This window comes from Aulonocara sp. 'chitande type north' Nkhata Bay, linkage group LG4, assembly GCF_057382095.1.
Source record: "Aulonocara sp. 'chitande type north' Nkhata Bay isolate Kocher_YH1m ecotype deep benthic linkage group LG4, A_spYH_male_GT1.1, whole genome shotgun sequence".
In the NCBI taxonomy this organism is placed as follows: domain Eukaryota; kingdom Metazoa; phylum Chordata; class Actinopteri; order Cichliformes; family Cichlidae; genus Aulonocara; species Aulonocara sp. 'chitande type north' Nkhata Bay.
In genome coordinates this window covers 17,530,146-17,543,373 of record NC_141347.1, presented here as the reverse complement: position 1 = coordinate 17,543,373, position 13,228 = coordinate 17,530,146, and the positions used below count along the sequence as shown (strand labels likewise).

At 39.9% G+C, this 13,228-nt stretch overlaps 1 protein-coding gene and 1 long non-coding RNA gene across 2 annotated transcripts; both read left to right on the top strand.

The window, feature by feature from the left end:
• The first annotated feature begins 1,046 nt into the window (after positions 1-1,046).
• On the top strand, positions 1,047-6,673 carry LOC147332312 (cytoglobin-1-like). The gene is made up of 4 exons (XM_086288780.1): positions 1,047-1,250; positions 1,344-1,486; positions 4,427-4,658; positions 5,611-6,673. Exons 2-4 carry the CDS (start codon positions 1,344-1,346, stop codon positions 5,773-5,775), a joined length of 540 nt encoding a protein of 179 aa, XP_086144906.1. The 5' UTR covers positions 1,047-1,250; the 3' UTR covers positions 5,776-6,673.
• Positions 6,674-7,295: 622 nt separating this feature from the next.
• LOC147332311 (uncharacterized) lies at positions 7,296-10,937 on the top strand. The gene is made up of 4 exons (XR_015128932.1): positions 7,296-7,517; positions 8,181-8,254; positions 10,513-10,564; positions 10,727-10,937. It is a non-coding gene; the product is annotated as an uncharacterized LOC147332311 (long non-coding RNA).
• Positions 10,938-13,228: the final 2,291 nt, after the last annotated feature.

The window sequence follows — 13,228 nt, the reverse complement described above, 5'->3', positions numbered from 1 at the left end:
TCTGACAAACCATTCTGCTTGAAGCACTTACCCATCACCTTGTTGTCTACCTGCCCAGCTCAGGCCACTTGCTCTGATTGCCTTCAGTTCCATTCTGTTGCCTGCCCAGCTCACTGCGTGTCAAGTTGTGTCCTGTGTGCTCTGCTTTTGATCACGAAACCCAGATCTCATTGTAATGTTTCTCACTGCACACCTTAGGAGCAATAATTCCCCGTCTCCCGTGTTACACTATCCCCCTGTTCATTTCCCCTGTTTAATTGGCACTGCTTCTGCAGACGGGGTAAGGGAAAGCTATTTGAATGGTTGGTTATGATACATCTACCTTAAGTCTACTTTTTTTTTCACCAACTTGAATGGCATACTATCAACTCTGTCAATGTTTAACGCAGAGTTGTACATTGTACCTCCCCTTGTAAGACAGTTGATATTACCTAAGTCACAGTGTCTGGTCTTGTGTTTGCTCTCCTCCCATATTTACCTCCCAGATTCCAGGCTACCTGGGTCCTGGTTGGCCAATTCATTATAAAACAGCAATAACAACTTACTCAAGCTTTTTTTTAACACATGGAAGCGATATATCCTTATACTGATAACACCAACCACAGCAAAGCTACACATGTTTGCTTTTGAAGGAAGAAAATGAAAAAGTTAAAGCACAAAACACCTTATTATTATTAATATTAATATTATGATTTTTATCTATGCATTTATTTTTTCATTTACATAAAGGGAGCTTGTGAGAAATTCAATATCATTCCAGGTTATTCTCCTGGAAAGTCTGCATGAGGGACTCTAGAGGTAAAACAAGTTAAGAGTGCACCTTTATCTTATTTTACCATGCTGACATTACACTGTATCTGCGCTCACACATTATGTGCATGACATATCCGGCTCCCTTGCTTGGGATTTGTTTCTGATCTCATCGTATTTTCATTAAACACCACCTACAAAGGTGAGGCGGGCAGAGGGAGAGAAGGGGAAGAGAAGGAGGGAGGCAGGGAAGGGAGAGTGTATAAAGAGAGAGTACAGAGGCTCCTCCTCATTCGCTGCTGCGTGTGTTTCTTGTGTGATTTTTTTTTCCTAGCCCGTTCTTCACTCACACTCTCGCTCAGCAGAGATTCAGAGGTCGGGAGCAGAGATTCTCACAGGGACAAGGGGTGGAAAACAGGAAACTGCTTTTCCCTTCTGCCACCACATAGGAGACACAAACAAGAGGAAAAGACATCAACAACAACAACAACAACAAAAAGGTACAAATTGTGTTTATTTGCCTGAGGGGGAGGGGTGCTCTCATCAGCCCTGCCTTCTGCATGTGCTCAGCTCACTACACACTGTGTTTCCAGATGGAGAGGACGCAGGGAGACGGAGAGGTGGACCACCTGGAGCGGCCAAGCCCGCTGACTGACAAGGAGAGGGTGATGATCCAGGCCTCCTGGGGAAAAGTCTACCAGAACTGTGATGATGTCGGGGTGGCCATACTAGTCAGGTATTTCCTTTTCTATGTATGTTTGAGGAAATATCTAATTCACACCAAAATAATAAAAAGAGTACTGTGAAAAATGTTATCTATAATTAACAGGAATGTTATATTTGAACTATTTTAACATCCTTTTTTATGGCTATGCATCTATTTACTCACATGCTGAGTAAATATAGCACAAACAGTGTAATATCACCTATTTTGAGACTTTGGTATGAAAGTTCTTTCCATCTTTATTATATAGTTCACCACACGTAAGTTAAGGTTTGCCTTTTACCCCCTTTTACCGTCAGCGCACCAGCAGGAGCCAATAAAAAAACAGCTGATGCTTGTTTGTTCTCCTGTGCAGACTTTTTTTTTTTGAAAAAACTTGCTTCCTCAAAATCCAGGATACGCTCAACTTCAATGAGCTTGCTGACTTTTACAGGTTTTACAGTCATCTCTTTAGATGTGACGCTCTCTTAATCCTGTTTGTTAAGTTGTTAAGGCAGAGGTCAAACATTTAAACCCCATCTGTGCCCATGAAAGGGGCACACTCCCTCTCAGAAGAGGTTCTGATTGAATGCCTGTATAGAGGGCTTGGCAACCTATGGCAGCATGACTCCATCACCAGCTGTAAGACATTTAAAATCCTCCTCTTTTCTCTATCACAGTGGATACATACACAGCAGGTATTCAGTCTTTCATATATTTACTACATCATATTTTATTGATTTGCTGGTTGATTCCTGCACTTACCACACTTTCATTTTTTCACATTGAAAGTTAAGCAAAGCAAATGTTGCAAAAATCATCCATGTGCAGGGATTTCGCAGAAGTGTGACGGCTTTGAATGGAATTCTTGTGTGACGAGATTCGATGCACGACAGAGCATGCCTTTATAATCCGTTCTGACTGCAGGAGGTGAAAGTTGAGAGGGAGTGTAATACTGTATTTATACAATCACCATTAGTAATGTAGTTTTCACAGATTGTTGAAAAGATGGAATTTAGCTGCTGCGCTTTCCTACAGAAACAGAAAATAGTATAAAAAAGTATTTAAAATATGTCCTTTCATATTGTCTTGCTTATATTCCATCACTAATTTCCTGTGACCTTCGGGAATTTGATTAATAAAGTCCGATTGATATCCGTGTCCTGGCAAAAGTCTCCTTCAGCCAGCGAGAAAAGATCCTGCCACCGTGTCCAACTTCAAGCCTAACGCTGCAAATCCTTCAAACTCGTCGGCTTTATGGTCGTCAGATAGGATCTAAAGTAGCAAATCTCAGCGCTCTGTCTCTGAAATGAAAAACTTTCTATCACTTCAGCTCTTCATTTAGTCTCGAAATAAGATAAGGAAGGATTAAGAACCAATGACCATATGAAAAACTAATGAGGCTATTTATATGCAACCACAGGTCACATGCAATTACAAAGACAGAAAGATTAAACAGCACGGTTCATTATTTTGCTCCGGCACTTGCAGAAGCCCATACACCCAGGATTGAAAAATGAATGCACCGCCTCCCAACCTCCTTCCCTCAGACGTTTAAGTTCACGAGTAAAACTTAAATATCGAGCCATATGTTGCAGATCTGACAGTGTAAATCCGCACTTCCTTTTTCTGTTAGTTGCTCTACAGACAGGGAGGAGATGGGATATCTCGATCCGATAGCCAAAAACCAGATGCTTTGGCCCTCTTCCCAGACTGTGGGAGGGGGTAAGTTTTTAGGTTCCTCATTGTTAATTCACTCTGATACTTCTGAGTGTCAAAGAAAACATCTTTAAAAGGACTATTTGCTGTCTTCAGAAAGAACGCAGCGATATTAAATTCTCGACCCGGAGCTTAAACTGAGATGAGAAACTGAGTATTCCAACATAAGTATAACTTCGTATCTGTCTTTGCTGGAATTATAATTTCAGTGTCACTCAGAAAGAAAAGGAAGTATCAGGTGTGATCATAGCAACCTTAGTAAGCATGGAATACCCACACCCTCATCTGTAATAAGCATGTTACTTTTTTTTGGAAAGTATGCAGGATCATGTTTTTTTAAGTCCTGACAGGAACCAGAGCAGAACTAGAAACATCAGCCAACAGGTTCCCAAACGAGGAGCGGCGAGGGTGGGTGGCTTGAAAACAATGTGTATGAGGAGACAGGTTTCATGTTCCTGATATTAATTTTGTCATTCCATCCCAAGGAATGGGTAAAATAACAAATATTGACATTGATAACAGGACTGGAACTGTTTTTCTTTAAAAACAACAGAGTTATTCATCACACTGGGTTTTCAGGTACGAAATAGGGATACGCATATGTATACTACCTTATAAGTTGAATGGCAAAGGGCCTTAAACTGCAAATACAATAAGAAGTCTCCATCCATTCATTTATCAAAGCAAAAACAGTTATGAAACAGAGAAGCTCCCAGAATATCAGAGTTAGTGCACGCTTTGGGATTCTTTATCTGATGCTACAAGATTTACTTTCCTTCTCCAGTGTGACATATTAATTGGTTTGGAAAGCAAAGGAAGCTATAACCTCATTTATGATGATAACTATTTCATATTTAGTCATTTAGTCAGTATTCCTCATTTTTATTTCATAAACCTAACCACAGCTGTTGTTTAGTACAACAGAACTTGTGAAATCACTGTGTAAAGTATCTATTTATTCAGCTCTTTGCCATGATCACAGCTCTGCAGCTGGACTCTTCCCTTTAGGTTGTAAATCCTTTGCAAATATATGGAAACCACACTGCACAGTATCAGTTTAATGCAGTTATTTTACACTAAAAGTATGCAGCACCCTTATACATGCGCTAGTGTTTACTCGTGTTATCTTGCCAACTTGACAAGGGAACGTGGGTTTATAGGATGAGGCTGCAGGCAGAAGGAAGATGAGAATAGTACAGCAGTTACACGTATGTATATATATCGTATTTTTCATTTAGCACTCCTCCTTTGCAGATTCTTTGTCAACTTCCCCTCCTCCAAGCAGTTTTTCAACCAGTTCAAGCACATTGAGGACGCGGAGGAGCTGGAGAAGAGCGCCCAGCTCAGGAAGCATGCTCGGAGAGTTATGAATGCCATCAATACACTGGTGGAAAACCTTGACAACTCAGATAAGGTGGCGTCGGTGCTGAAGCTAGTGGCCAAGGCCCATGCACTCCAACACAAGGTGGAGCCTGTGTACTTCAAGGTAAAGAAAACAGTGCGTGAACAGCTGAGCAGAAAGCACGCTCCAAGACATTAGTAGAAAAAAAAACTGTCTTTCATTCTGCACCATGTGCTTCTGTAGAGTCACGTATTTACAGTCAGTCAGTTTAATAGGTTAGCATAAAATGATCAATAAATCATTTTGCATTCACAGGAAATGATACAATGTGAGACAAATGTGATAAATGTCAAGCATACGACGCATGTCATCACCCCCAACCAGTCATGATGGCCGCCCCTCCCTGAGTCTGGTTCTGGTAGAGATTTCTTCCTGTTAAAAGGGAATTTTTCCTTCCCACTGTTGCCAAGTTCTTGCTCAGAAGGGATTGGTTGATTGTTGGGGTTGTCTCTGTATCATTGGGTTTTTACCTTACAGTGTAAACCACTTTATATTATGTTTGTCATTAAACTCCTCTTTCCTGCCATAATTTTGTGACTTGGTTTTGCTCCCTCTCCTTTGATTCTTTTATGTTTTTTTCTCTAGCATGTAGTTTTAAGCAGATACATAATGCACAGTCAATTGTTGTGAGCTCGTGAACAGAAACCAGCTGCACACCGTTTAATATGATGCACCACGCAGCTGTTTGGACCAGGAAACCAGATTAATTAGCTGAGAGCGCCAGAGACTGCTAGCAACCCTTCCCATCTGAGATTCCTTTGATTCAGTATTGAAACATAGAGTTATATGAAAAAACTGACACTAAATAAGAAGATAAGAGACAGCTAGTGTATTTGCAAATTTGATGAACAGTTCCATACATCAGACCAAAGATAACAAGCACAACTCAATCCCTTGCAGTCTTTATATTGTACATATTATGCTTTCGTTGCTTCGACTGTACAAAAACCCGAGACTGGGGGTCAACATTTTCAGGGAAAAACAAGTCAAAGCGCTCCATCAATGTCCTGAGCACATTTGTTTGTGTCTTACTCAGATTCTGAGCGGTGTAATCCTAGAAGTCCTGGGAGAAGAATTTCCAGAGGTCATCACACCTGAGGTGGGCGCAGCATGGACAAACCTCTTGGCCACGGTTTACTGCAGTATCTCTGCCATCTACAAGGAACTGGGCTGGGAAAAGCTCTCAACCTCGACTGGTTGAACGTTTTAAACTTGGACTACCCATATGGAAAAGAAGTAGTAAAATTTTCTTAGAAATATACACGCTCTCTAATAGTAAAAGTTAGTTTTATATACATACATATCGTAATACTATGATTTACTCATGATTGTGTCCATTTTCTGTTTTTCTGGTGTCGTAGTTTGAATTTTTTTTAATGTTGCATGAGAAAAATGTGAAATGGCCACTTTCATATGTAAATTGATGGTATAAAATATAAGCCTTGAGAATTACACATATAAAACAAACATTTACTCGTTTTTTGTTTGGGTTTTTTTAAATTTTCTATTTCTTTTCCACATAGGCAGGCATGCGGGGAAACCTTCTGATTTCCAGGCTTCATAGGACATTAATCAGTTGACTCTAATGTGAGATACAGCTTGATGTAATCTAAGATCATCATGGGACGTCCACTCTTACGTGTGGTTAGTAAAGTGGGTTTCTAGTGTGTATAAGAGAGGGAGAGACAGAAAGAAAGAGAGGGAGAGAGGGAAGAATAAAAAAAATCAGCTCACCTTCTTACATTTGTACTCTTGTAAAAAGCTAAACCATTAAAAGGAGAGAGAGCAAAGAGGAAGAAAATGCAAACATAGACCCACCAGTGGACTAGAGGTCACATTTGACTTGGATGTGCCTTCTGCTGAATGTGTATATCTCGAAACAGAAATGTAAACAGCATTCTTTCTAAACAGTATGATGTCTTTCAGATGTTTAATCTTATCAGTCTGTATCCACTTGTAGCCACTTTATTAGCTCTTAAGTATACGAGACGTTTTTACATTTTTACATTTAAATGTGGCGATTGTACATTTTTCATCATGGCTCACGTTTGTATCTGTAATTGATTCAATTTTCAAATAAAAAGAAAAGCCTCTGTTTATCTGCTGCTCCAATGTGACCCTCCTGTCACTACACACTCGTGGGCATACCGACAAAATTACACCTTTCTTTTCTATTCCTTGCCCCACTGCTCCCTTATTCTGTGCTTGAGTCAGCAGTGCTAAGTATAAGTGGCTTAGCTGCCGACAGTCCGTATTTATACCCTCATTTATCCCACTATGTGCTCTCTTTTCATAATATATTGTAGGAACACTGGACTTGGCCTGCGGAGAAGTCATTAGAGGGTCTGGTTTTGGTATATTTAGAAGCAGTCCCATGATATGTTCTAAACATTCGATGTTTCCCAAGTTATGTTTGAGCACAATAATATTGAACTAGATAATCCACTTATAAAACAATGTAAGCTGATTGGTATGTTGATCTTTAGGCTCATGTTGCAAAGCTACCCTGTTGCCCCCGTTACATAATTCTGCCTATCCTCAACTGAAAAAAAGACAATATACTGATGAGATGGATTTAGCATGCTGTGCTAATGACATGGTGGTAAGGGTGGGCTGTTTTTAGAACAGCAACTCACAGCATGCTCTGTTTACCTCGTAGTCCTGCCAGCGAGATCTAACCCCCCCTCCTTGATCCTAGCTAATCCTCCATGGTAATCTCCCCAATCATGTGTGAGCGCCAAGGCAGGAATAGTCAGATTGTTACACCACAAACTCTGCCTTTTACCATTCAAGCCTTTCAATGGCGGAAGACGGTTCAGTGCTCTGAACCACCAGCGTTCCCAAGGCAGGAGATCCTTGGGGTAGAGCCATGTGTACGACTATGATGGTCCTCACCACCATTGCTCTCATCCTACGACAGAGGTTCTTCAACAAAATCAAACCGTGAGTCTAACTTTATAAACCCCCATTTGAATTTTCACATCTAGAAATCTTGTTTTATTTTTGCATTTAACCCCCTCATGTCAGTATTTGCTTTAGCAAATGCCTGAAAGAATAAAGAGGAAATTTACTTTGAGCCATTGGAGAAACACATTAAATAGCTCATTAAATAATTGACACAAAAACTATACTTTTAGCACATAAAAGCCATATCTGTTTCATATGAGGGGAACAGCGTGAGAGACTGGTTTTCATTGATTCGAAATCAGCCATGTGATTATTTTAGGGCTTGCTTCGAGCAACAGCGTGGTGGATTAAGTGGCTGGCTATGTAACGACAGTGTATTCCAGCTTTTTTTAATGGAGACATGAATGGAGGAGGAAAAAAATATCAGTGCTCTTGAGTTTATGGCTACTAATTGACTTTAAGTGCAATCATCTCAGGCCCCTGGCCCTGCTTACCCACTCACACTGCAATAGCAAACAACGCCAACGGCTACAGCACCATGGAGCATGGCAGCATCTAGCTCACTATTAAGACTGAAAAAAGCAAACAGAAATAAATGAAACAGGAAAAACTGTGCGCACATTTTCCATCATCCAGATCTCAAGATTTTATCATGATAAAAGTGTACATTGTGCTCTTGTTATGTATCACCTCCCACAGGCAGAGAGAGGAGTTTGAGGAAGACGTGCCATACATGAAGAGCAACGGAGCAACAGAAACAGAGAAATGACTGGGTAAGAAAACGCAAACAAATGACCTGAAGGGAAGCATACTGAGAAAATGCAACACCTTTTCTTCAAATTCGAGAACATGCGAGCGACAGATTAAAAAGCGGCAGACAACAAGATCCGATGGCTTCTTTAGTGCTTAGCGCTGGCCAGGTTCCAAAGTTTTAGGATTTACAATTCCCGTAATTCAACTTACAGCCCAGGTTGTTAAATGCTGTTGAAACTGTCAAACATGCATGTCATCCTTCTACTGGCCTGACATGAGATAACGTCCACTGGGTGTTGTTATTGCAGCCTTGAAAAATGTTCTCTGTTTACAGGTTGTTAAATCGCAGCAAACCTCCAGTGCTCATTAAAACACTGTTTTTAATGAGGAATCATTCAAAAACGATCAGGATTTTCAAGGAAGTTTTCAAAATCCTGATCTTTTTTGAATGTGCTTGTGATGAAGATTACACAACATGTTTTGTTCTAGGATTTGACAGTGTTTATACAGTCAGTTTTTAAGAATCCAAATCACACTACAGAACTCAACATATGATATGTACAAAACATTTTTGTTGTAAATCGAAAAGAAAACTCAATTCATTAAATAAAAACATTACAACATAAGACCAACACACCAAAATTGAGAATCACGACGGGTGACGGAAAGACAGGCTGACAATTATGAGGAAATGGTGTGTGTGTGTGTGTGTGTGTGTGTGTGTGTGTGTGTGTGAGAGAGAGAGAGAGAGAGAGAGAGAGAGAGAGAGAGAGAGAGAGAGGAGAGGTTTACAAAGGGGCTTCAGACAAGTGGAGAAAGTGGAGCAGTGGAGCATGTTGGAGAGGCACAGATGCATAAAGAGCCAAGACGCCTGCCCCACATTTGGCTTTTAAGTACTCACTGCTACACTGCTAACACTAAATGATTCAGAAGCAGAAGAAACAATGCACCATCTCTTTAGAGGGTTATTATAAATACATTGCCTTCCTGGAACCGCAGTGTTAAATGCGAATGTGAAAGATCGCTACATAAAATAGTAAACCTGTGCCCCACTGCAGGATGGAGGTTTCATGTAGGTCACAGGCCACCTTAGGAGAGCGCTTTTATGAGGGCAATTGGATTTAGCTAAGTCAGGATGACTATTCCTTCTAAATCATTATTGGCCAATGCCATTCATGACTTTGTAACTAACAGCATTTCAGCACCAAACTGTGTGTTCGCAGTGTTTACAGTTCCAATTGCATAAGTGGAGGAATTGTTTTCCTCTCCAGTGCAGATGGACAAAGTCTGAAATGTCATTGGCGTTTTTTTCTGAACTTCCAGCCATTACTTAGAATGTCATTAGCCATTGCAAACCGGAATTGTGAGTGGAAAACCTCTTCCCACTTTAGTTTATTTTAATTTAGTTTGCTTATGTGTGTCAGATACACCGTGTAGCATTTGATTGCAGTAAATTATTGCCTATAAATAAACTCTCTTTAAAATTTGCAGTGATGTCACGCGTTTCAAAATCATTATAGGATCATTTCCAACAGGAGTGAACTGAGGCACGCACCCTCGGTTAGCTTTATCACAGGAGATAATGAGAGAAGTCATAACTTACGTGCATTCTGACACATTCCTGAGTCGATCTAGTCTAACGTGTGCTGGATTTGGGCTGTTCAGTCTGTTATGATAGAGGAAGGAAAAACCCCACTGATAAATCAATTCTGCAATAAAAAAGAAGAAAAAAAAGAAAACATTCCAACATTTCTGACATTCCAGACGCGATATTTTAAACATAGATTGAAAGATCTGCCAGATCCTCTGTCATCTCTAGAACACCTGCAAACGCTGTGCTGTAGTGATGAAACTGAAGGAGGTTTCGTAACTTTTGTAAACCTTCGAAAGATGCACGAAGAACAGAGATGCCTGCCTCACATTTGGCTTTTGAGGACTCACTGTTACTACGCTAAATGATTCATGGGCAGAACAGCAATCCATCATCTCTTTGGAGGGGTAGTATAAATACATCACCTTCCTGGAACCGCACTGTTAAATGCCGGTGTAGAGGAACTTAATAAAGTAGTTGACCTCCATAATGAACCACAGCATGTTAGCTTCATGAATCATCTTCTGGAGACAGCTGTTTTCCCACATCATTCATGACTTTGCATTTAATATTTACATTTTTTTCCCAATTGCTTGCTCATCCTCCCCTGCAGATGTCATTTGTTAAATCTTAAGTTGAATAAGCCAGAAAACAAGTCTTAATTTATTTTGTGCTTCTTTTTTTCAGTGGCCTCTTGATGTCAACACTTGTTCCACTGATGCTACAGGACAGACTTCATGTAATCTTCTTTGTATTCTCTCAGTGATCTGATTCTAATTCATCTGCATTTGGCAGCTCACAGTAAGGCTCCCACCGGGAGTGAAAAAAATAAAATAAAATAGAGGGCTACAAAAACAATGAGGCTTGTTTTGATCATGCCTCCCCCCTATCTGTCCAACAGATGTTCGTTTTACTGAAGAGGAAACAGCAAATGAGTGAACATGGGTATGTTTCAGCTTGGAAGATGAAACTGGACAAAGGCTGAATTTACAACATTGCTACTACTGCTGTCTGCTTTAGAGTCAAAATGTATCTTTAGCTTGTGAATTTGATCAGATTTCCAGGGTTTAAAGTAACAAAAATGTGCCTCCACACAATAAAATGCCACAATGTTCTTCTCTGATTGTCTGATGTTTTGCTTTGACATATAAAATTATTTTCCATAAGGAAAAACAATAGAACAAAACATTTTCATACCCTCCAACAATATTACATTTTAAATCTCGCGAAATGTATGTTTCATTCACACATGGTGCAAGTAGCTTCTAGACCAGAGAAGTGAATCCAAGGCCATTGCCTTGGAATCCATTGCCTTAAAGCTGCATTCTTTCTAGTGGCCAGCAGGGGGCGACTACAGTGGTTGCAAAAAGACTTCTGGTTATGTTCCTGTGACCACTTGCAGTCAGCTGCCAACTTTAAACTAACTAACAGGAATAAGACGGCAATAAAACAGTTTGTCACTGAATGAGGTCAAGTTAGCAGTTACGTTCAATCTGTTTGTGATCAGCTGTGATAAATCTGTGGAATTACATACACAGAAATTCAATTTAACGATTAACGTTCAGAGTTCAGCAAAATTTTCTTCAATTTGAAACTGAAAATTTACAAATTCCACGAGAAAGTGGGAGGTAGTTACTCCAGGACTGGCAATTTAACTGCAAAATAGCATAGGTGCTCACTATATTTGAGCATAATCAGCTATGTCCAACCAGCTAATAACCACCCACATGACAGATGAGTTGTACTCATTGGAACAGACTGGCACAGACTGATTGCAAGGCAATTATTTGCAAACTTTTACCAATTTGTAATTACAGTCTGTGTGGTTTGGAGCATGATTGCTTGGAGACAGGTCGCCTCTCACCAGGCAACCTGTTCAATCGCCTCCTGATCAAAAGTAGTCACTCAGAGGTTGAAGGTGTTGCATGCTCGAACTACATGCAATCAATTGCTGAATGTGAAAGAATTCAATGTCCTTACCAGGCAACCCCAGTTTTTTTTTTTTCCTTTTTCACAAGAAGGTTGGTGTCCTGTTTTTACTCTATTGTTACAGAGCTGTTAGAAGTCCTCAGCTCTCTCACTCGGCCACCGACGTAAACATTTTACTGATAACTTTATGGGTTCAATTAGAAGTTTAAAGTCATGCTGAATAAAACATGAAGTTCACTGTTTTAACATTATTATTAAAATGCTACCAGTTGTAATTGACTTTGTTAGCTGAAGGGCGTACACTGTCCTCGGTTTTATTGTCACTGCCACCCCTCCTTCATGAGCTGCTAAACTTTAGGCTTCATATGGAGTTCACTAGCCAGTATGACTACTTACATCTTTTACTGTAAATAGTCTCATCTCACACTATGGTTAACCGTAGATTACATAAAAGATGGACGCCTGTTTGGAGGCCTGAAAACAGCTAACACCACTCAGGGCTAGCTAACTTGGTGAGCAAAGTCCATTGACATGCTAATTTTGGCTATTGGAAAACTAGGCCTAAAACAAAATGTTTTAATGAGAAAAACTGAACAACAAACTCCATTATATTTTAGTGCAACTGAATGCTGATCAAGACCAACCATCCATGCTCCCATGTTTTGCATAACTTCAAGCCTTAGCAGAATTTTAATGGGAACATTAGAGCAAAATTCACATGTCATGAATACAGAACTTAGCTACAGTGGCCCAAATGGTTTTTGCAAAAGGCTGTAAACATATTTATATCGGTGGTAAAACTGAGCATTTTAACATGGTGTATCTGCAGATCGACTCACTTTTGGAGTCAGGCTCTATTGCTGTGCTCAGCACTTCTGCGTTGGCATTATTTTTCACCCCCTAGACTGCTGCTTGTGATTTTCTCAGGAAATTAATCCTTTCACATATTTTAATTAAACTGATTTTTTACTTTATTTGCAATCAGTTCTTGTGGGGGTTTTTCTCCAGGAGAAGACTGCAAATGTAACACTTTCATGGGTAAATCATAGCATGACACATACATTTTTTTCCTGCCTCCTTTCCATATGGTTTGTGTTAAATTGTTGCACGCAGAGGGCTAGACCTTTGGCAGGATGCATCTCAGCATTTCACAAGTGGCCTCATTTCTTCTGAAGTATTGAGTTTACGTCATATGTTGCACTGTATGTGGCATGTAAACATTAAAGCTTTATGCTGTTCTCCCAGAGGAACACCAGCAACTAAATATAGCATTAAAAGGCATTTATGCTCTGCTGTGTGCCACTGAACATCAGGGAGGCTTCTCTGTCATATGCACTAATAATAACTGTTTCATACTTAGGTGATTTATTAAAATGGTTTTCATATCATACAAGTATTTATTTTCCACTCGGTCAAAGTGCTTTTTTTTTGCCTTCTATCAACATTTAAAATGTCAGCTGACATTACAGTAAAC